The 26,033-nt window shown below is 30.4% G+C and overlaps 1 protein-coding gene across 3 annotated transcripts in view; it reads right to left on the bottom strand.

Moving 5' to 3' along the window:
* The window catches only part of LOC143247259 (bridge-like lipid transfer protein family member 3B), a 44,422-nt gene extending 18,724 nt beyond the window's left edge, over positions 1-25,698 (bottom strand). For all 3 annotated transcript variants that reach the window (XM_076495002.1, XM_076495004.1, XM_076495003.1), the window contains exons 1-12: positions 25,467-25,698; positions 18,380-18,542; positions 16,614-16,652; positions 16,004-16,086; positions 13,225-13,333; positions 11,406-11,667; positions 8,918-9,084; positions 6,892-7,078; positions 6,073-6,165; positions 3,695-3,885; positions 3,101-3,419; positions 1,879-1,985 (exon numbers count right to left, since the gene is read on the bottom strand). In XM_076495002.1, the coding sequence (XP_076351117.1) occupies positions 1,879-1,985; positions 3,101-3,419; positions 3,695-3,885; positions 6,073-6,165; positions 6,892-7,078; positions 8,918-9,084; positions 11,406-11,667; positions 13,225-13,333; positions 16,004-16,086; positions 16,614-16,652; positions 18,380-18,542; positions 25,467-25,510 (1,764 nt within the window). In that variant the 5' untranslated portion in view covers positions 25,511-25,698. The remainder of the gene's footprint in view (positions 1-1,878; positions 1,986-3,100; positions 3,420-3,694; positions 3,886-6,072; positions 6,166-6,891; positions 7,079-8,917; positions 9,085-11,405; positions 11,668-13,224; positions 13,334-16,003; positions 16,087-16,613; positions 16,653-18,379; positions 18,543-25,466) is intronic.
* Positions 25,699-26,033: the final 335 nt, after the last annotated feature.

Below are 26,033 nucleotides of genomic sequence, written 5' to 3'. Positions count from 1 at the left end.
ATGGACAAATAAACTCAAAGACTTACGTCAGTGTTGTTGGAAGTAATTTTGAGGTGGCCACATTATCATTTCTAGGGAAGTCTGAGGGATATGCCCCCCTCCAGAAGAGTACTAAAAATTTAACAAGTTTTAACAGATAAACTATAGCTATATGTGCCATGTAAAAAGCAATAAGGCTGTGGGCTAACTGGCCTTACCACTTCCTACAGCCCTGTATGTGAAGCAAGCAATATATTTCATAGCCCAGACCTGTACACTTATTCGTTTATTAGTAGATAATATAGTGAAATTTAAATACAAATGGAGCTTTTAATTTCCACTGGGTCACATTAAGTTATTTTGGATTATTCTAAGATAACTTTGTCTATGAAAACAAGGTTTCCCACAATTGAACAGATAATACACAACTATAAGCTGATGTGTTTTGTGTCATTTTTTTATGAAATTCTATAATCAACATAAACCACAACATGCTTTATCGTTATTATTACTTTCAGAAATTGAGAAAACAAAACAATTGTAAATAGTTTGCTATGACCACGTTAAAAAATTTTCTGACAAGGTGTTTAGGATGCTGGGGACAGTTTCTTACATATGATGTATAAAAATATTTTAGTACTGGAATGTTAACGTCTTGAAAGTATTAAGATCTAAACACCATATATACATGCAAGTTTGTCCTGAATCATTCCTAGTTCTACGTTTTTAATTGAGTTTATTTTGATAGTAACAGTGCACACTTACATGGAGTAAGAATGTTTTCTCTTAAGCTACATATTCACAAAATTCTTAGAAAGTTTGTTTTAAGTAAAACAGCTACAGATGGACCATTTATGCTGTGCCCATATCAGGTATCAAACTCCAATTTTTAACACTATAAGCCCTTGAACTTGTTGCTCAGCCAGTGAGGGGCAAATATTAGAAAATTAACCAATTTTTAGAATTCAGTTAAACTTCTTCATATAATTCACAAAATTTGAAGAATGTGCAATAAAGGCTGCACTGTTTTGGTTGAAATATCCATGCAATAAGCAAACTTGAATTGCCACTTCTTCAGAAAGAGTTCAACTATGCCCTTAAATATTCCTATGCCAAAATAAGCAGTAACTGAATTTGAGATTTATACATTGAGCATTGGAGCTTAAAATCTGCCAACTTCTATTTTTAATACCTTATTAAGTTAAAATTGAGTTTTGAGATGAATATATTATACACTTCCTTTCTTTTCTTTACCAAAAGTAATAGGAAAATATAATCTGTTATGCAGAGGTCTAATGCATTCCTTGACTGGCCACACCCACTGCCATGGAGTGAGGTTTGGAAACTCACCATAAAGCTTGGGACAGCAAACCAAAGAAACACAGTTAGACCTCTCATGATGTTAATGTGTATATATACTATTTATGGAATATACGACTCCTTTTTAGCACACCATACATTACCATAACTTAGGTGTGTCAATAATATTACTACACTACATCTAATGTATTATTTGATATTACATAGTGGTCAAACTGCTTAATGATTACATTAGATCTATTTTATTTTCACCAAAAATTATAGTTTGAGTTCAGAACTGGTTCTTAAGTATGTTATACTGGCTTACGTATTTAAATTACTAAACAAAAAAGTCATTCATCTTTGAAACAGATTCAAGTTTTGCAGTTCCAAATGCTAATGAAAAAACAAAACAAAAACATTTTACGTTTTACAAAATTAATTCTAACAATTATTTTCATTTTTAAAAATATATTAACTGCATTTGGTTTCACTTTCTTTCATATAATAAAATAAATAACCTGCACAATTCTTGTTTCATGCTTAAATAAAACAGCTTATAAAGCTGCATGTAACAGAATAACAAAACTAATTTCTCACCATAGACTTCTGTATGTTGAGAAAGAAAACATTAAGCCACAAAATTGTTTGGCTATCATAAGTACCATACAAAGGTCCTAAGTGCATGTGTACGTAAGGACTTGGAACTGGAAAACAAAAAATATATTGTTAGTCATGTTATCACAGGAATCATGCATCCTTCTACTTAGAATGTTTTATCAGAGCATGATAAATTATTCATTTAATAATAAATAAAATAATTGTGTCCTTAAAACAAATACAGATGTTTACACACACAATTGAAGTTTGAAGCTACACAAGTTTTAGTTCTAAATATGGTAACAAAAATGGAAAACTGTTAAAATATGTCAACATTTTACAGGCATTAATCCTGCAATGTTATAACATGATGACAGCAGCATAATGAAAACAAATTGTCATGTACTTTAACTATTTTTTAATATCTCAATTTTTGTGTTTCATACTTTATTCAAAACTTAAATTTATAGATTATTGATAAGTTATTCCAGAACTTCAACCTTAAAACATTTACATTCTGATACTGAGTTAATGATGATGGAAAGTTGACATATTAACTTGTCATTAAAAGCTCATTTTGGTCCCTCTCATAAATTACTTAACCGAAATCTGAGGCAATGATTTCTGTGTATCTCACTTTCTCTGAATAATACACTATAATGATTCAACAGTATTTTCCTACTAAGTAAACCAAAATTTGGGTCCCTTAAAATGGGGCTGATAACATTACACACATGCCAACATATGGAACATAGAAATATAATGAACAACCTAAGTCTTTCAATTTTTACCAACAAAATCAATAACATTCCAAAAACTAGCCACATGAATATATATACAACTCTTTAACTGTTTGCAAACAACACCTTCAATGAATATATGTTTCATTAACATCTATAGCCCACAAACCTGTGGATAAAGACACATGCATGTCAAGGTCCTGCATACAACTGAACACAAATAACATGTTAAAATAACTTGTTCTCTTCTACGGCACACTTGTTAAAAACAAGAAAAAAATATCTTTCAGACCATCACCAAAGAGTATTATATTCACGCTACCAAGACATAAACCTTGTACTTCCACCTACTAGAATATCTGGGTCAAAAGTCAGAGTTCAACAAAATGTACAAATCTATTTCTTTGCAATTTTAAGACGCTTTCCACGATTAGCCAAGAGTAAAGGTCAACTATGCGTGTAAACACAAATATTGATCTAACCTGGGAAATCCAAATCCCCAGGGAAATAATAATATGTCATCTCAAGATGTATGGCTTTCATGTCTGGAGGTAAAAGAATAGTTGTCCTGTCTGAAGCCAGACACTTTCCTGGTGTGCTGCATGACCGACTTTTGGAGGACGTAGAAATATTATGTACACAGAAGTCATCTATCCTGAGGATAACGCAGCATGACATCATGTGTTTAAGACTCCATCTTGCAGAAGATTTCCTTTGTGGGTAAAGACTAGAACTCCGACTTCCTTCTGGAGAAGACTTGGAGAGATGTGATCTGGATTCAGCCGAGGAACTGCTACTTTGCTGAGGTAACCAAATTATAAAATCATTTTTAACAAAGAAAAACCAAATCAATTTATACCTGAGTATTCCACATGATCACATACAAAGTATAAAACTAATCGTTCCTTGTCCAGTTTTTGTTCACTTGCAACTCCAATCTAACAACAGCTCATAGATCATTTTTTTGTGAATGAAGTGAACACATATAGAATATTATCCACTGAATGACAACTCATCATTTACCACTTGTAAAAAGAAATTTTGTGTAATTACTAAGTTACACTAAAAAGGAATACCTTGTAACCTGATTGCACACCATGAGGGGGTGCCCTAAACACCGGTGCGTGTCCTAGTTTACTACCTTCAGCTAAGTCAGCCTGGTTGAAGGCTTGAATCCTGTTTTGAAATAATGACAGAAGCTGTTGAACCCATGCATTTCTTCCCATTGAGGGTTCACTATACCGAAGCCAGTGATCTCGACTTCCAACTGCAAAAAGAATATTTAAAAAAAGAGTTACTTTTGGACCAACAACATACATTACAGAACATTTATTTATTTAAATTACTGAAAAATGGAATAAGTCATAAGAATAGTAAGTAGATGAAATATTATCTCAGCTATTAGTCTTAATCACAGGGCAGTAAATGAATGATAAACCAATCTATAACACAAAAAACATTCTGACAGCCTTCTCAAGATTTTCTATAAATACCTTAAAAGAACAATTTTTCTTTCAGATTCCTGTAAATGGTTGATACAAAGAGGTTTACATATTGTCAAAGTATATTTGCAATAGAACAAACTGAATAATTCATGACAACAATACAGATACAACACAACACCATCCTAGAACAATTCATGACAACAATACAGATACACAGAACCATCCTAGAACAATTCATGACGACAATACAAATACATAGAAATATCCATCATTCACAGGTTAACCACCACACAAATAGAGTACAACATTTACTTTAATTATTGATGGATGATTGAACTTAATATTTGGATCTGTTTGTCAATGAAAACATTTTTTAAGCAACTAAACCCAGTACACAAAATTAAGAACTGTTCCATTAACCAAGCAAATAATTCTCAAGTCTAAAAAATTTCCATTCTAATATCACAATATCCTCACCCTCAAAACTAAAACAGAGTAAATCAATTCAAAAACACATCCAGGGATAATGTTAACCCTATTTGTTTAAAGATGACCAGTTCTTTTGGGCTGAAATGTAGCAGTTTAGGCCTTAGAAAACTATTTCTGCTTTAAAACTACTCACAATATCAAAATATAACCATTTAAAGGAGGAGCCGCAAGAAGTGAGGGAAAGAACATAGAAAAAGCCACATCACTGAGTTTGTTAACTTGCATTCAAAATTTTATTAAAATACTAGTTTATGAATTTATGTCATTAATTGTGGAATAAAACTGAAAGTACAATTTAAATTTTCATATCATACATTTTTTAAATTTCTTAATTCGAAAGTAAATACTTTAAAAACACAAATATCAAATTTTGTTTGTCACTTGGTATGCTGAATACAACATTGATTCAAATTAGATGTTTGTGATGCCAAAATATAAAGTCTATAGTTTTGTATGAATTAGAAACTCGATTTAGTAATAATTAGCAACCTACAACGAGCAGCAACTGAGTACAAAGGTCGTAACTAGAAGAGATAATTGTTTGCTTTATTTCTTTATTTATTGCTCTAGATTTTAAAAAAATCAGTTTAAAATCTTACTTGTAAACAGTGATAATATATTTGTACTTTATAAAATATTAGTCCACTAAAATACAACCAAGACAGATCACTATGTAATTAGTAAGGGTCAGTTTTATACTCTTGGATACAATATGCTGCATTATTGTTGCTTCTATCCTAGCCAGCAAAGGCTGAAAGGTGAACATAATCATAAATACATAATGTTATCACATTTAAGCCATTTATGTTTGAAATGTAATCTGTAGTCGTTTTAGAAAGAAAAAAGCATAATTTATATTTTCTTCCTAACCTTTTATGGTGGTTATGAGATCGGTCAAATCTGTTTAATACATAGAGATTCTGATTCAATAGGGAAAAAAACAGATAAAACAAAATTTTTTTCTCAAAAAACATTTGATATTGAGTTAAAGAATTCACATGTGAAATTTGAAAATTTTTTTTGCACAAAAGCATTTTTAATTCTAAAATGAAAATTACTTTGCATGTTGTCAGGTCAACATTTTGAAAAAAAAATGAAAAATCTTTAATTAAAAAACCTTAATACTGAATTTAAAAACCTGATATTTTCAGTACGAATGCCTTGTAATGTTTACCAATAACTTGCAAAATTATGTATAAATTATAGTATAAGTTTTCTCTCTTATACATTTGTGGTTATGAGCTGGGTGGATTCCATCCAACCTGTAATAACAGGGTTAAGAATGGCTTGGATCCAAGTCTCACGGATCACACAAGCAGTAAGTAACAAAGTTAATATCACTGGATAAACACCAATTTAATAACATAATTCATGTGGTTCACATATTTTATCTCTATTTATTCATCAGTGATAACAATTAAATAAAGACAGAACCCACTGAAGAAATATGAAAAGTCAGGAACATAGCACAAAATCTTATTGGGGCTTTGAAGTGTGATGTTAAAGGTGTTACAACTTACGTGCACAGTGGTAAGGATAATAATCGATAACTAATTTCTCAAGAGAGATCTGAAGAGCACCACCATTCTTTAGGTTTTCACAACCTGATCTTCCTGTCAAATAAACAAATGCAGTATTTAAGGAATATGCATTCTTTCGACTTATCTGTTTACATCACAGAACCCTGTAACAAGCTAAACTGCTCAAAAACAATTTAAAACATTAAAAATGATAGACTCAGACCCTTTTAACTATTCGGTTGTCCAGAAATAAATGTCCAAATTCTCATGATGATTTTAAAATTTGAATATTGAGTAACTTATAGTTGGTTGGTTGGTTTAATCCAATGTTTGTTGCTTACAAGATGTCTTAATTGTCTGCTGGTTCAACTCTGCCAAGAGTAAGTTTCACAACCCTCAAGGCAGCATGGACAACAAGAACTTTTGTCTGATTTTCCTCTACGGCTTCAAACATGGACGAAAAGTTACCAACACTATACAGAATATCAATCAGGTATTCAGCCATGAATCTGTTACTAAACATACAGTTCAGTGTTAGTTCAAAGGTTTAGACATGGAAATGAAAGTCTCGAGAACCACAGAAGCCATCCTTAGATGAAAACATATTAAGGGAAACATTTAAGACAGACCCTCACACAACAATATGTGAGCTTGCAGAAAAGCTAGGCATAAGCAAATTAAGCAGTGCCAACCATCTGAGTGCAACTTCGCAGTTCAGAAAAGACATTTGTTTCTGGACAACCTAACACACACTGACAAATGTCTTTTATCCTATTAAACCATTTTAAGTATGTTTTAATTATAAAATAAATGTATTACCTTTTGGATCCAAGTCATCACACAAGTGGAGTTCAATCATTCCTGAATACAGATGGCAAGAAGTCTCAACCACATCGTAGTGATTAAAAAGACGAGTCAATGGTGTGACCACTTGAGTTACCTCAGCCTTTGATCTCACTGTGTACTGAGACTGAGCCTGGGTGTGGAGCACAGCATCACTTTGGGACTAGGTTAAATATGTCATGAAGATTTAATAAAAGAGAGTATAAACCAACTAATGTACCAAATTAGTGGTTTCAGAAAGCAGGGATAATATCAAATGAATTTATACAGAATAGAATTAAAATTATAAATGTCAATATCCAGTTGTTTAATAATGTATGACGCTTTCTGATTAGATAAAACTATACATAATTTAATGGCATATATCATGCAATCCACTAATGTTACAACCTGATATGAACAGTATCCAGGGAACCAGTAAGTAGTAAAAGTGATCTTGGTAAACAGAGAAATACAACATTGCAGATTTTGATCTCTATAACTTAAACTAGTTTTAATAAGGTGCATGAACATTGTGTACAACATCGTTCAAGGGATTTGCCACAAATATATCATGTGCATTTTTGGGACTCCAATTTCTAAATTGAATCTAATGTACTTACTGAGCTACAATTAATGCAGTTTTAAAAATATCTTTACTTCAATATAACCGAAAATAAGAGTAAAGAGACAAATCTGTTGAATTAAGCTAACCCTAAAAACAAGTACTGTTAACTGAAAACATTTTGAAATGTTTATCACCTTTAAGTGCTACCCTAAATGTAATGTACTTTAGATGAGCAAACCATAAAACTAGTATAGTTAACTGAGAACATTTTGAAATGTATATCACCTTTTAGTGAAGCGCTGTAGAAAACTATGCTTTTGTGCTGAAAACTTGTACAAAGGTACACAAACACTCTCTGCACTAGCTATTCCTTACATTTAAATTAAGACAACACAACATTTTTCACTGCCAGATGTTGAACTACTTCATCGAACAACGAGGCTTGACTTTCACTTTTATAATGGGAAGCAAGTGTTTGCATCAATTAAGCATAAATCATGAACCCTAGTCAACACCACCCACTGAAATCAACAGGACACAAATCATGGTCCCTAGTCGACACCACCCACTGAAATCAACAGGACACAAATCATGGCCTGCAGTTGACAACCCCCTCTGGTAGCAACAGGACACAAATTATGGACCATAGTTGACACTACCAAATAGCAGAAATGGGACAAATCAGAGACCCTAGTCAACACTACCAACTGACAACAACAGGACAATAAGTCAAAGACTCTAGTTAACACCACCAACTGGCATAAATGGGACAACAAGTCACAAACTCTAGTTGATACCACCAACCAGCAGAAATCAGACACAAATCATGGACCCTAGTCAACACCAATCGTTTGGCAGCAACATGACACAAATCATGGTCACCAGTCGACACCACCCACTGGCAACAACAGAACACAAATCATGGTCTCTAGTCAACACCACCCACTGGCAGCAACAGACACAAATCATGGTCTCTAGTCAACACCAACAGTTTGGCAGCAACATGACACAAATCATGGTCACCAGTCGACACCACCCACTGGCAACAACAGGACACAAATCATGGGCTGTAGTCAACACCTCCCTCTGGCAGCAACAGGACACAAATCATGAACATCAACTGAACACCACCCACGTGGAGAGAATGGGACACAAATTATGGAATATAGTTCACACTACCAACCAGCAGAAGTGGGACAAATCAGAGACCCTAGTAAACACCACCCACTGGCAACGGTTGAAATTTTTTACTCAAATGGTGGAATTTGACTTTAACCAATGCATCCATGACCCCAAATTGTGAGACGTACTTCTGTGGCAATGGGGTGTGAGCCACAGACATTCAGATTCAGTCTCAAATATTTTAAGACAGCACTTTATAAATGGTGTTGAAATATTAGTCGTCAATACTTCTCCAATAATAATGTGATCAAATACTCTAACAATACGACTTACTGCCAACTTATGCACAGCCTTCAGTTTTTGAGCCCTCTGGGTTGCACGTTGGACTAGATCTTTTAGCGACTGCATGAAGTGCAGGGCAGCAATTAATTGAGCATCAGTGAGAACCCACAACAAGTCATCCAGTATCATGACTAGTCTTGTTCCTATGATGCTGCAGTCTGTAGAAAATTGGAAAAAAAACATAAATTAGTGACACAAATTTATAGATGGTCATACCTACAATTTCAAAATTAGAAAATTTATTTCCAGCAACAGTCAATAACTGGCCCTCATAAAATGAAAATATATTATTTAAAAATGAAGTAATACATTATATTTATACAGTTGTTTAACACTGTTACTTGGTTATAGGTGTGATATTAATGGATATAATGGTAATCTTTAATCATATTTTTATTTACTGGCCAACATGTACCAGTACTACTGTGTTATAATATAACCAACTAACAGATAAAAATCTGTTGGTTATTTTTAGTCCACAACTAAGTATTTCAAGTTGCTGATAATTATTTTTAACTTTACATGTACAGAATGCAAAGAAATTCAATAACCTAATATACAGTTCTATTTTATACATTTATCTAAAGTTTCTTTCTAATACCTAATGTTTTATCAAAAACTAAATGCATATATGCTTTTTAAACAGAATATATGTGCCTTTATCTAATACATTATATCACTTAGAACATTACAACCCCTGAATCCAAACACTCCACAAGAAATTCAAAGTGTACAAAAATAAATTCAGCAAAGAGGAAAGTAGTTATTATTTTGATAATCTGGTCCACTACTGACTGTGTTAGATCAATTATTATGAAATGAGAATACACTAAAAACGTTACAGACCAAAATGTTGATAAATAAACAGTATCCTAAAGTTTAGAGTAAATCTTGATTATTAAAAGAAACCAAGATTGTATTATAATCAGTTGTAGTTCTAACTGATGCCTTATAAACATTTGTAGCTCTGATTCTGTTTTAACAGTTGTAGCTCTAACTGATGCCTTTTTAACAGTTGTTCTAACTGATGCCTTATAAATAGTTGTAATTCTGTTATCTTTTAAACAATTGTAGTTCTAAATGATATTTGTAGCTTATATAAATAAGATTGTTTCTTTGAGCAAAAAGAAACTTTCTCTGAATCACAGATATTAAAAATTATGACATCAACCACACACATAAATAATGAAGGCTCTTTACGTAAGTTGTATGAAATCTTTTAAAATGTTTCTCTGAATATTGCTCCTTTTGGAATAAACATATGTGTACTGTAAGCAAGAACGGTTTTAAGTAATGCAAAGATGAATAAACATGTGTAATTGTTTTCCTGGTTATTTTTGTTTTTGAATTTCGTGCAAAGCTACACGAGAGCTACCTGCACTAGCCATCCCTAATTTAGTATTGGAAGACTAGAGGGAAGACAGCTAGTCATCACCACCCACTGCCAACTCTTGGGCTACTCTTTTTACCAATGAATAGAGGGATTGACCATCACATTATTATGCCTTCAAGACTAAAAGGGTGAGCATGTTTGGTGTGACGGGAATTCACACCCACAGCCCTCAGATTACGAGTCAAACGCCTTAACACTCTTGGCCATGCTGGGCCTCCTGGTTGTTTTATAGCATACTCTAAGCCAAAGTACACAATTCTAAATCTGTAATTGTCAGTTCTTACATTTCTTCTTATGTTTCAATTGAAAAGGTTTTTTATTTAAGCCCAACAATAACTTTGATGTGTTCTTTCAATTTGCTTTGTAAGAAAATCTGAGTATTTAAAAAAAATTGAACAGGTTTACTCACTTCCTCACTCATATTTCACATAATTAGTAGACAATTCTAGTTCTAATACAACATACACTGACTACCTGAAAGTTTTCGGAGAATAAAAGGTATATATTCTTTTTTGTTTTGGTAAGCAATTTATCAAATTAAGACATCACTGAAAAAAAAAAAAAAATTATTAAATTTCATGAGTGTTTTTCAAGTTTCCATTAATTTTGCTACAAGCCACAGATGTTACAAAACAGTTGCATGTTCTTGCTAGCAAAACAATAAGGTACATATAATGTAATGGCAAGAAGTTATTTTCAAGTACAAACATTTAGCTCATAATTCCATCTCTTGACTGATTTCAGATCTAATTAAAGCCACTGCTACTGAACATTTCTGTTCATTTATTGAGAAAAAACAACAAATTTAACACCTATAACAAAAATTATGTCTTCATAGGAAATAATTTACCTTTGTGTTATTTAGTTATGAAATTTAGTTTCTCTATTTCTTGTTAAGTACATGGCTATGCAACGAGCTATTGGTGCTGTGCCCATCATGCTTACCAAAAATGATTTTTTACATTATAAACCCTTAGACTTACCACTGAGCCACTGGGTGGCAATATGAATTTACAGTAACATTTGTTGAAATAAATAAACTCCAGAATCACAGTGGTAATAAAACAACACAATCAGAAATGTTACCGTTTAGTTTCTTTTTGATGGTAATTCTGCAGCAAGCCTGGTTGGTGATTAATCGAAGTGGAGTTAATGTAACATTTGGATGTACAGTTGCCTGTCCAGAAAGTGAAGTATTTCCAACAGCTTTTGCTTCTATACGAAGGACTTGCCATTCTATTTGTTTGAAAAGCAGTATTTCTCGCTTCTCCGGATGCTTGATGCGTGTAAGTCGGAGATCTTCTTTTTTCCAGCTAGGGGTTCTACTTTCTACTAGAAGTCGGGAAATCTTACATAAGGAAAATTTTAAACATTTTGGCTGTGGGTATAGGTAACAAGCAAACATCATAAAAAGTACTTAAACAGATCCTTATATATATATATATATATATATATATATATATATATAAATCTATTTAACACAACAATATAAAACCATATAACCCAAATATTTACAAAAGGTTAAAGTTTCTTAACCATGGAAATTTATGCTAGGGGTTATATGGTTTAGCATTTTTAACATACCACTTAATAAGTAACATTTGTATGATTAAACTAAGATGTTTACCCCTCAAGCTTATAACTATCCACACTTTATCAGTATATAGTGCAGAAATCATCATACATTTTGTGATGAATTACTGTGACTAAATAAACATCACAATCAGCATAGTCAATATGATATACCTTGAAAATTAAGAATATAAGTTACCTAATTACATATTGTACTTTTTTTTTTAATATTGTAAAGGACATTTAAAATGATATGACTTTAAGCTTTCCATGCATTAATACCAAGAAATACATGTTACATTGATCAAAACATATTGAAGCCTACAACTTTACATATAATTAACATGATATGTTAAACACAGGAAGTGTATAGTAAATATAGGTATCAGGACAAAATGGTTTAGGGGATCAAAACTGAAGTTACTAATAAATAAACAAGACTTTTCAATTCATGAATAAACTAAATTATTAGAAGCTGATTTCTTCCAATAAATTACATACAAGTGAATGGTTTTGATAGTAAGATATATAATTTGTCAGTAACAAAAACCAGTCACACAAAAATAAAAGATGCTGCACTACCTAAAAGGACCCCCAGGGTACAGGCTATAATGTGGAATATAAAATAATGGTGTACATATATCATATCTTGTACCCTTCAATTGGAGCAACATTTTTTATTTTTCAGTTTGTTTATAACAAATTATCATAAGTCAGGAGTTTGAATTTACTTCCCATCAGTTTTGCTAAATTCTACATCACTGTTCACTGTTGATATTTTATATTTATTATACTATGAAAGGTTTACTAAATAAGGTGTGTGTGTGTGTGTCTATATATCATTATAAATGCATTCTTTAAAGGGTATGTATTAAAAATAGTATAAAGACTTTTTAGGAGGCTATTATGTATATAATATAAAAGTTTTCTTAGGAGACATATATATAAACACAGCTTACTATAAAGGGGACATACATATGCACATTGATCATTATGAAGAGGACATATATACACATTAATTAATATGAAGAGGACATATATGCACAATATTAATATGAAGAGGATATATATATATATAGATTACTATAAAGGGAATATATGTACATACAGAGATTACTATGAAGGGAACATATATACATTCAGAGATTACTATGAAGGGAACACACACACATATATATATATATATATATATATATATATATATATATATACACACATAAATACTATGAAGGCTTTCTTAAAGAGAAAAATAAAAGCAAATGTATATAAAATAAAACATTTGTTTTAAACTGAATGCACAATAAATGTTAAAGCTATATTTAAAGAAAGACACCTGAAAAGATGCTTGAAATGCAGGAGACCTGAAGGTGATGATGACAGAGTTTACAGTCACAGACATCCCGTCAATTACACGATCGGAGAACCCATATTTTCCACCTGAGCTGTAACAAGTTAGAAGTAAATAAGTTCAAGATCTAATGTGCATGGAAAAATAACTCTCTGGGAATCACTCAAAAGAAAATATGACTGGGTGCAACTGAAATGTGCATGATTATATTAGTATCAGTTGATAATAAACATTGTACAAGTGTAATTGAAAGTGTTATTTTTACAGCAATGTCAACAATAAACAATTTTAAATTTCATGCTAGTTGCCCTAGCTCTAGTCAGAAGTTCAAGTAGGTGAAGAAAAAAATGGCAGCAGCTGCTGTCAGTCAGTTGCTTTCCATTTGGTTGGCATTTAAAAATTAATGTCAGTTGCAGATAGTCTTAGTAGCTCTGCCATTACAATGATAGGACTAACAGGTTTGGGGACACTGGGAATCAAACCTGAGACACTCAAATGATGAGCTTACTAACCGTGACAGCTGAATAAACTTAAAGTGAAAAACAAGATCTTCTAAGGTCAAAATTAAGCACAGGAAATATTACAACATAATAGTTGTATTACAATTATTTTAATAGTTTGAATAATTAAAAATAGCAATAAATGGAAACCCTAATTTTCATTAGTTGATTAATGACAATTAATGTAATTGTAATTTCTATTAATCAACTCTACATTGTAATAATAAAAAATATTCAGAAACACTAATTTAAATGATTTGATTTATTCATAATTTTGATTGATCAATTAGTTTATGTGACATTAGTTAATATAACTGTATTCACAGGTAATAAATTACATTGATGAAATCACCCAGTTCTAATGGCAAAGTTGTTTTTCTAATAAACTGATATTACATTTATTTCTCTGTTTTCTCTCACTCTTTTAACAAAATTGGTTACTACAAAGGAAATGTGTATCAGCTAACTCAAGGATCAATGAACGCTTTCCAGAACATGTGACATTTGCAGTAGCTTCAGTTAGGGTTATGTTGATTGAGAATGAAGTACACTAAATTATTTCTGTGACTGTTTTTAAAACAATTTGTATCACATCACATTTTCCTAAATAAAAACTATGAACCATTTCAGTGACTGTTTTTAAAACACTTTGTATCACGTCAAGTCTTCCTAAATAAAAACTATGAACCATTTCAGTGACTGTTTTTAAAACACTTTGTATCACGTCAAGTCTTCCTAAATAAAAACTGCAAACCATTTCTGTGACTGTTTTTAAAACACTTTGTATCACGTCAAGTCTTTCTAAATAAAAACTGTCAACCACTTCTGTGACTGTTTTTAAAACACTTTGTATCACATCAAGTCTTCCTAAATAAAAACTGAAAACAACTTCTGTGACTGTTTTTAAAACACTTTGTATCATGTCAAGTCTTCCTAACTAAAAACTATGAACCATTTCTGTGACTGTTTTTAAAACACTTTGTATCACATCAAGTCTTTCTAAATAAAAACTGTCAACCACATCTGTGACTATTTTTAAAACACTTTGTGTCACGTCAAGTCTACCTAAATAAAAACTATGAACCATTTCTGTAACTGTTTTTAAAACACTTTGTATCATGTCAAGCTCTCCTGAATGAAAACTGAATTTCTGAATGCATTTTTGGTGGAATTCTCATATACAAAAATAGAATTTTCCTTAAATTTACTCATACAAGCTTTAATCTACAGTGTCTGTGGTCCATGTTCCACTAAATGAAACACTAAGCCCATGCACAACACACATAGTTTAATGCTTCACCATGAAGTAAATGTGTCATTCCATAACAAAGAAAAGTAACAAATATATATCAAATCAAATGGTATTTGTGAACCTGAAATATATAAAGATAAGAAGTAAGAATTATCACTACTCTTATTCAGGTATTTTGTCATTTAACGATTAATATTCACGTTTAAAAACCATCAGCAATCACTAATACTACAATACCTTATTAATATTGATGTTCAAACTTGAAGATACTCCACACTCTGAAAGTTATATTTACTATATTTTTTATATTATATTAATACACAACCTTTTACTTAAGTATCACATCATATTAAAACATATGCATTGTTTTTAAATTAAACTTAATTTAAGATAGTGTAAATTTCTAACACCATCAAACCTCAATCAGTTTATTATTGAGACTGTACCAGATAATCATTACTACTAGAATCTAACCCCAGTATCTGACACTAGAAGTAACTATTAACAGCTGGTCTATGGTATGATGGGATATTTCTGGTTGTTTATTGTATATTTATTTTCAGCCAGTAATGAGTATTTTTACTTTTTAGTTAGCCTATGAAGTGAAGCTATTTTTTTTAAATTTATATTGTAAATTTCTTCTTAGACTTGATATTAAAAATTTGGATTTTAAAAAGTGAACTATATAATGCTGGAAATTTTATATGTAAAAACAGTTGATATGGGTAGAAAAAGCACTATGTAGAGGAGCAAATAACATTGCAACCTTCCTCAGTCATCTTTGTGAACCTGCTTTCTCTACCCATACCAGCTGTTTTTACATTATAATTTTCTCTACAAGTTGGTTTTCTCGTCATCACAGATTATAAAATACTGGGATATTTTTTGACTTTATACTTTATAGCTGTCTTCATAGTTAACATAAGAAAAAAAGATTTATGACTAGCTTATTAAGTGGTAGAAAGTAACCTGTGGTTACATATCTTTATTAAAAAAAAAACAAATCATCAACCTGTAACTTGGGCGACTGGCAGAAGGTGTAACTGGCCTTAAGTCTTCACAAGTTTCCATTTCCACCAAAACTTCATCTAAATACTGAGATACAAAAAGTATACATCTCATTTAGACTTCTGATTACAGTAGTTTCTCTACATTATGAGGCACACGTGTATCACAAGTACATTATGCATCAAGTATTGTATTTAAGTTTCATTATAAGTAAAATGAATTTATATAAAAACATGGACAACATACTAGACTTAAACAAGAATTAAAATAAATGAATACTTTAACTGGATCTTTTAATTATATATCAGACCATCTGAAATGATATGAAATGAATATCAATTGGGAGAAATAATTATGAAAACAATGAAATTTCTATAACATTATTACTTGCAACTTCAGTATTAACCTGTATATGTGAAATCTTTGAAGGTCAATAAACATATTATTCATATAAAAACTAAAAATATTTAAGATGCACCTTTAATATCTTACTAAAATAATTAGAAAAACTAAGTATTAAAGAAACTAAAATAATTCAGAGAAGTGTATGTGTATGTAAATATGGAGGCATGCAAGCAGTGACATATGCTGAACATAGCAAATGACATTCTTACCAACTGGATAGGAACAGACTTCAGTTTTGTCCAGTATATCTGAAAGAGAGATTTCATTTTATATACTGATAAAAACAAGGATTCGATAAACAATGTAAAAATCAAAGGTTTAATAAACAATGTAAACAAACGTTTGATAAACAATATAAACAAAGGTTTAATAAACATTGTAAACAAACTAGAGAAAATTCAATAGGACTGTACTAAGACTTTCATTAAAATTGCTTGAAATACACAAGTGTAAATATATTTTGAATAACTAGAATAACTGATATTCTTACTGGCTTGATGCTAGTTTTGTTGTTAAAGTTGGCTATTTAGACTGAAATTCCCACCAGTCTAGTAAGAGTGGATTAGTTTTGTACTATAGTTAAGGTTTAGAAAAAAATTGCTTTGTTTCTGGTACCCAACAGACCCTTTGCAAAGATGCCTAACCCTAAAGTTATTTCATTGCTCCTTCTGCAAATTCATCTCCCGAGTGATCCTACTGAAAAAAAATTTCTAATTTTATTTTCATTAAATTATAGTACCGATCTACTCTCATTTTCCAAGATGAAGGTCATAAGAAACTAGGTCTCTGATATTATTATGTTGTGTGTTAATGTTCTCAGCCAGTTGTAGCTGAGCTTTCATTCAGGCATTATCCTACATTTCATCATGGTGGTTGGAATATTGGCTGACATCTTTAACAAATGCTCATGTTTCCTTAAAAAGATGTCTTTCAGTCATCTCTTCCTAAACTAGATTTGAATGATTATAAGCAAATGTCAACACACATTGATCTGGGTGAAGTTTTAGTGGACATTAGGAGAGACTAATTAGTAGACACAGTCAGTATCATATCAACTGTATTTCACTGTAGGCATAAACCAGAATGCTCCATGGAAGTTAAGTATCAACTGAGCAAAAGATACACTAACACGGTCCACTCAGTCCAATACTGTATACCTTCCTATTCTATTTTATTTCAGCATGTTATAGCAAACAAGGAACCTTTTTCTATCCCTTATTTGTTATAATTAAAACATGTTTCCATAAATAATTACAATACAAAAAACAATGTTTGTTAAATTTCACACAAAATTACTCAAAGGCTATCTGCACTAGCAGTCCCTAATTTTGAAGTGACAGACCAGAGAGAAAGCAGCCAGTTAATACCACCCACCACCTACTCTGCATCAGTTGACAAACATTTATATAAGAATCATTTACATTTGTTAGGAACATCTATTTTGTACACTCATTTTTAACTTACCTCTAACTAAGTGATTTTTGTTTGTTCATTATTTTTGTATGCTTCATGGTTCCCATTGTTGTTTTAAATTTTTTCATCTTTAAAATTATTAGTTCTCAATTTTAAAATCTTAGTTTATTCCTTTGTTTCCAATCTCTTTCATTTTTTGTTGTTTTGCACATTTTCTGTCCCACTTATTTCTAAGTAGAAAGTCACTACCATAGTTGGAAACTTCCATTTAAAAATCGTTCGTCAACAATTACATGCTATCAGGATGGGCTACCAAAAAACTTGACATTATAATTTAACTTTCACAAGTCTTCTAATCACAAATCCACCTCTGAAAAAATATCTTCCAACCATAAATATCCAAGTTAAAATTTCTATGTAAACAGCTTGACTACGAAAAAGTAAACATTTCATTATTGATGTTAACTAATTAACCTCTTTAAATACTATTTATACAACAACTAAGGTACTGTGTTGTGAAGATCACTTGTGAATTAGATATAAACAGCTAGAGCAAACATACCTGAACAGTGACATAGTTACATACTGCTCGTGTAAGGCGGAGCCATGAAGGGAGTTCCAACAAGTCCATCAACACTGCCTCATTCAACTCCAAGTTTTGAAGTTCACCATGACCTTTTAGTGTACTGACATGTAATTTATCTGGAGACAGATTCTTTGCAAATCTACATGTTTATGGAGAATTAAATATTAGAAGAACAGTAATTCTGCAACATACAATGCCTTAATCTATATAAATGCATTATTTGATGCATATTTGATTTTAATGAAAATACACACACAGACACACAAATATGTTTCTTTGAAATATGTACATAGCTTATTATACTGATCATAAGTTTCAGAAGTTACATAAATTGAGTTAAAAGTAATGAACAAATGTTGTGAACTTTCAATATCCTCAAACAAAATCACAAAAATTCTAGCTTCTCTACAAGACTTAAAAACATGAGAAAAATCAGAAAGTTTCCAAACCCATCAATACCCTCACCCATATAAAATGGATTTTCAAATTAAGTGATGCACAACACACCTATTTCTTAAAATTGTTTTATACATTTATAAGCACATAGATGATGTACAAATATTGAGGAAGAATGTCTGGAAAAATTCAAACTTAGTTATGATTATAAGTATTTATTTGGTTTTGAGGTCTAACTACATAAAACCTTTTAAAGACTGTTTCAATTTTTTTTTGTAATCATAATTTGTTTAATCAGGAAAGTTCAAAGTTCTTGTCCCCTTATGACATGAACCAGTTAGAAATCTACCACAATAGATCACAATTTTAAAGTGTCAGATTCATGAGACTAAGAACAGAAAAATAAACAAAGAAATGACTCAAAATACATGAAACTTGACATTCGCAGCTGAAGTATTATTAATAGGATACAAGTATTAAAGCAATTCAATCACCACTGAGTTTCATTTTTTTTGTACACTGACTTAACATTATGTATTATAGTCAGTTCAGCATATAGGATTAACTTATGTTACAATTTAATTAGTTAACAATTAATGCTTAGTGTTAATGTACTTCCAGCACCTAAACCTACATAAGTCTTGATTAAATTAATCTAAATCATCAGATGAAACATTTAGAAGTCTAGGGTTCTTACAAAAGTTATAATGTTCTTAATAATGAATTTGGTTCTCAGTTCCAAACTTATATGTATATATTTATTTGTCATACACATTACTGATAATTCCATTTCAGCCCTCATATTCACCCCTCAAACAACCTCTACATATACAGCTGATTCAAATCCATAAGAAAATCAAACAGAAAGATTTGTTTCTAATTCTCAAAAATTACATAAAAATGCAAGTTTTAAGTATCTTCATGTAACTCTTGAAAGTGTTTCAAACCAACAATCATGCTAGTAACTATCTCCTACAACATGCACATTACATTTATGTAAAAAGATTCACTCACTACAACATGTACATTACACTGATGTAAAAAGATTCACTCACTACAACATGCACATTACATTTATGTAAAAAGATTCACTCACTACAACATGCACATTACATTTATGTAAAAAGATTCACTCACTACAACATGTACATTACACTAATGTAAAAAGATGATTCACTCACTACAACATGCACATTACATTTATGTAAAAAGATTCACTCACTACAACATGCACATTACATTTATGTAAAAAGATTCACTCACTACAACATGTACATTACACTGACGTAAAAAGATTCACTCACTACAACATGTACATTACATTTATGTAAAAAGATTCACTCACTACAACATGTACATTACAGAATTACAAGTTTCCAAATTTTTTAAAGGATTGAATATTTAAGGTAAGGAAAAGAAAAGCTGAGATGACCAGTCTCACATACAAGGTAGTATATAGATATTTTCCAACATTTAAATAGTACTATACAGTAAATCTTTATCACAGTTTTGAAGTAATTTGAAGAAGTTATCCTTTCATACAGTACAAGCATATCAAGGATCATGGACATATGCATACAATGTTATTACACAAACTCAAAGTAGTGTAAGGATAATAATTCCCACAATACATTAGACTTAATTTTCAGCACTCACAATAAAATAACAGCAATGAATAACTAAGACTAAAGGAAGCTGTTTTAACTTTAATATTTCTAGCATGTCTGTAGTCAACTAGCTTTTCTTCCTATACAAGTTGTAAATCTACACTAAAGCTACTGGCTAATGGTCATAAATCACATGATGTTAGACACACAACACAATAATAAAATGTCTCAATGAATTAAAACTACATTATTGTTTGTTACAGTACATTTTAGTTTTTCTTTAGTTCTGGACAAAAAGCATTTAAACATTCAAAACTAGCAGAGCAGTACAAACATATTGAAGGAAATTATGATAATATATTTTATTATAACATCAATCAGGCAAGCCTTTAATATAAACTATACCAATGTTACTATTACTTGTCTTAATACACAAATTATGATAATATATTTTATTATAACATCAATCAGGCAAGCCTTTAATATAAACTATACCAATGTTACTATCACTTGTCTTAATACACAAATTATGATAATATATTTTATCATAACATCAATCAGGCAAGCCTTTAATATAAACTATACCAATGTTACTATCACTTGTCTTAATACACAAATTATGATATTTTATTATAACATCAATCAGGCAAGTCTTTAATATAAACTATACCAATGTTACTATCACTTGTCTTAATACACAAATTATGATATTTTATTATAACATCAATCAGGCAAGCCTTTAATATAAACTATACCAATGTTACTATTACTTGTCTTAATACACAAATTATGATAATATATTTTATCATAACATCAATCAGGCAAGCCTTTAATATAAACTATACCAATGTTACTATCACTTGTCTTAATACACAAATTATGATATTTTATTATAACATCAATCAGGCAAGTCTTTAATATAAACTATACCAATGTTACTATCACTTGTCTTAATACACAAATTATGATATTTTATTACAACATCAATCAGGCAAGCCTTTAATATAAACTATACCAATGTTACTATTACTTGTCTTAATACACAAATTATGATAATATATTTTATTATAACATCAATCAGGCAAGCCTTTAATATAAACTATACCAATGTTACTATCACTTGTCTTAATACACAAATTATGATATTTTATTATAACATCAATCAGGCAAGCCTTAAATATAAGCTGTATCAATGTTACTATCACTTGTCTTAATACACAAATTATGATATATATTTTATCATAACATCAATCAGGCAAGCCTTTAATATAAACTATACCAATGTTACTATCACTGTCTTAATACACAAATTATGATATTTTATTATAACATCAATCAGGCAAGTCTTTAATATAAACTATACCAATGTTACTATCACTTGTCTTAATACACAAATTATGATATTTTATTACAACATCAATCAGGCAATCCTTTAATATAAACTATACCAATGTTACTATTACTTGTCTTAATACACAAATTATGATAATATATTTTATTATAACATCAATCAGGCAAGCCTTTAATATAAACTATACCAATGTTACTATCACTTGTCTTAATACACAAATTATGATATTTTATTATAACATCAATCAGGCAAGCCTTAAATATAAGCTGTATCAATGTTACTATCACTTGTCTTAATACACAAATTATGATATTTTATTATAACATCAATCAGGCAAGCCTTTAATATAAACTATACCAATGTTACTATTACTTGTCTTAATACACAAATTATGATAATATATTTTATCATAACATCAATCAGGCAAGCCTTTAATATAAACTATACCAATGTTACTATCACTTGTCTTAATACACAAATTATGATATTTTATTACAACATCAATCAGGCAATCCTTTAATATAAACTATACCAATGTTACTATCACTTGTCTTAATACACAAATTATGATATTTTATTATAACATCAATCAGGCAAGCCTTTAATATAAACTATACCAATGTTACTATTACTTGTCTTAATACACAAATTATGATAATATATTTTATCATAACATCAATCAGGCAAGCCTTTAATATAAACTATACCAATGTTACTATCACTTGTCTTAATACACAAATTATGATATTTTATTATAACATCAATCAGGCATGTCTTTAATATAAACTATACCAATGTTACTATCACTTGTCTTAATACACAAATTTATCTAAAAAATATCAGGCACCACAAATAAATCCATTTATACCGACACAATTCTTCTGCCAAAATGTAAATAATATTGGCTACATTCCATTTCACATCTGATTTTCATGTATTCATACAGCACTCTAACACTTCACCTTTTTTTCTGTGAGGGTACAATAATCTCTATATTCTCTATTGCATATTTCCATACTCTACCTTCCCTCTTTCTTCAAAACTGTTAATCACACAAAGGTTATATACGCTTATTAATACTTTACACTTAAATAACTATTAAATACCCACAGAATTTAGTTATTCTTGTATGTAAAGTACTCCAAATGAAATATTTTATATTTTTTGATAACAGAAATAATTGCACACTTATTTTTCTACTTACTAAAAATATTCCAATCCTGTTGCTTACTAGAAACATTTTTCATAAAAATCAATTTTATATCACAAGCACATTTATAAATGATACTGTCCAAGTAACCATCTAAACAGAAGCATAGAAGGTTCCAGAATAGAACTTTCACAAATCCTTCCAATCAGAAAAATGTGCAGTTAAGATTATAACCACCTTTTGCTCACTACAGCTAAGCCTATTTTCTATCCACTTTCAACTTTTCTAAAGCACTAAGGAGTTACTTCAATAGGAAAAGCTTTTTCTTTGATAAAAGAGGATTAATACATAATTCCTATTTACTCATTTTAAAGGAAATCTAAAAATTCACACTTAAAAAAACAAAGGTCAAGTTCAGCTATACTTATTTTGTCCAAGGTAAATCATACATCAGTTGCTGTTGCAGTTGCTGTCCATTCTACAAAGTTTCATACGTCAGATTTTTTTAACATTGAATATCATACGTAATTAGATTTCTGCAGTTTATTTAAGTAAATTATAAGACTTTGAGTTTAATATTTTAAGTTTGTTTGCTTTTCATATCCACTCTTAACTTTAATAGGAACATGTTTGATATTCTAATATACGGAGAACAATGGAAGCCACATGGACCTTCAAATGCTTTCTCACTCGGGGGCCATTCCATGTCAAATCATCCAGGGAGCTACAGGTGACCCCACAGAATGCCTTGAAAAAATTCACACGTGCTCATCTACCCATATAATGAAAAACTGCCAAAGATTATAACAATATCTCTAATAGTTCCTGATATACAGCCCTGTAAAATGTAGTTAAGTTTTTTTTACTTTTGGCAGATTCATTATCGGGCAACTTTGGCTGCTTAAAACTGCAAGAGTAATGGTGGTAGAAGGCTTAAATTTGCTTCACTGACTGAATTAATGACACAGAATTAAAAAATGGTCTCAAACCAAGTTTACAAACTTTGGAAACAGATATCTATGGGAAAATTATTTCTCAAATACATGTAAATGGGTGTAAAAGGTTTCTGTGAGCATGCATGTTTATCTTACTACTGTGAACTTAGAAAATACATGTAAATGGGTGTAAAAGGTTTTTGTAGGCATGCATGTTTATCTTATTACTGTGAACTTAGAGAAGTTTTGGAATATTCTCTCATTATACTTATTCTCAGGGAATTGGCTGTTACATAGTTAAAACTTATTGCTAAAACAAATGTATGCATTATCTACTTCCTTAGTTTGAAAATTAAGGTGAAAATAAAAACAGTTTGATTGTTATATGCAAAACCAATGGCAAATATTTGCATATTTAAAAATAAACAAAAGAAAGTGAAAGGAATCATTATCACAGATGTATATTTCTATGAAAATAACAGATAGCCATAATAAAAATTTAATTATACTACACTATATATAGTTACAGTATGTTTAAATTTGTGGAGTGATTTTTGATATATTTATAGCAATATTTATTTAGTGAATACAGTAAAAGATTTATGCAAGTATAAATAACCCATGTTCATAGCATCTGATAAAAAACAAAAGTTTATTTTAATTATGAATAAACTTCAAAAAGTGTTTTTGACGTTCGTAAGCTCAACATAAATTATACTTAATGTCTTAAGGATGAGATAATTACAAAGAGTATTTGATTTGAAAATTAAAAGTACACATAAAAACCAAATCAAAACTTATAGTACCTTTATTGGTCCAAAAAGTCTTTGAAACAAAATCTATGTTTTCATATCAAGACTACACTGAATTACATTAAAACACTTTTATAGAGCAAATATAGTGTTTATGTATGTGTTTTCTTATAGCAAAGCCACATAGGGCTATCTGCCAAGTCCACTGAGAGGAATCAAACCCCTGATTTTAGTGTTGTAAATCTGTAGACTTACAGCACTGGACCAGCAGGGGGCAAAGGTAATCAATGAAAATATACACAATTGATTTGCAGGTTTTACTTTTTTAACATTATTAGTTTATCACATAAATGTTTTATTCAACAAAAAACAACATTTAAAAATATTTTACTTCATTAGATAAAACTAATCTTTCTTTCTCATATTCAAAATTCAAGGTACAAAACTTAGACTTTACAGTAAACTAACAGTAAAAGAAAATTTATTACTGCACCCACTAATCAATGCACACCTTGAGTATAGCCAAAGCACGAAACTGCAAGCCAATTGTTACAATAGTATCAATATTTAAGTCAAGGGAATGACTAGAAATAATGGTGTTAAATTGAGTTAGAACTAAGAATTATATAATTTATATTGCAAAGCATTAAAACATTAATGTTTTGATAATAAAGGTGAATGCTCAATTTATGAAATTTGGGTCGTTTTATTTTATTTTCAAGGTTTGCTGTCGAACATACTCTTAAGTTTGAGGAATTTAGCCTCTATTGGACTGGCCCATCACTAACATTGAGAAATAGTGAAATAAACCGAAAAAACACAAGATTGCCATAACTTAATACATTAGTCGCTTAAGTTTCACAAACACCTACTTTGAAAGATGTTTTAATATTTGATTCTTTATCAACGAGGCCATTTCAAGAACTGTGAGTCGTAGACTAGAAGTGTGGGTTCACTATTTTACGAAATATACTAAATAATTGGTTCGAAGACAAGACTTTCACTACGACGTTTGTACTAACTTAGAATCACACATATATCCTAAACTAACCACATCAGTGTTCACACACACACGATTTAACTTAAACGCCCTCTATACGTTCTAATATTTTGGCTGCATGCATGGACAATAATACGAATATAAAACATTGATTTGATGGGTACACATATAATGTATACATGAAAACTGATATGATAGTTTGAATAATTACTGAAATTTGCCTTTTTTGCTTTATTAAATGCTGATCTATAATAATTACCACACCAAGTCGCATCATAGAGTTTAATTTATCCTTAGATTCGTGTTGATAAACGAATGCACCAATAGTTTTAAAGGTTGAATTAGCTTTTGGGGTATTTCCATTTAAAAATATATATCATTTATTGAAATTATATTCCAGTTTTAAGAGTTTAAAAACTGCTATTCACATTTATCATAT

Source organism: Tachypleus tridentatus, chromosome 3 (genome assembly GCF_004210375.1).
Source record: "Tachypleus tridentatus isolate NWPU-2018 chromosome 3, ASM421037v1, whole genome shotgun sequence".
Taxonomy (NCBI): domain Eukaryota; kingdom Metazoa; phylum Arthropoda; class Merostomata; order Xiphosura; family Limulidae; genus Tachypleus; species Tachypleus tridentatus.
This window is presented reverse-complemented; position numbering and strand designations above follow the sequence as displayed.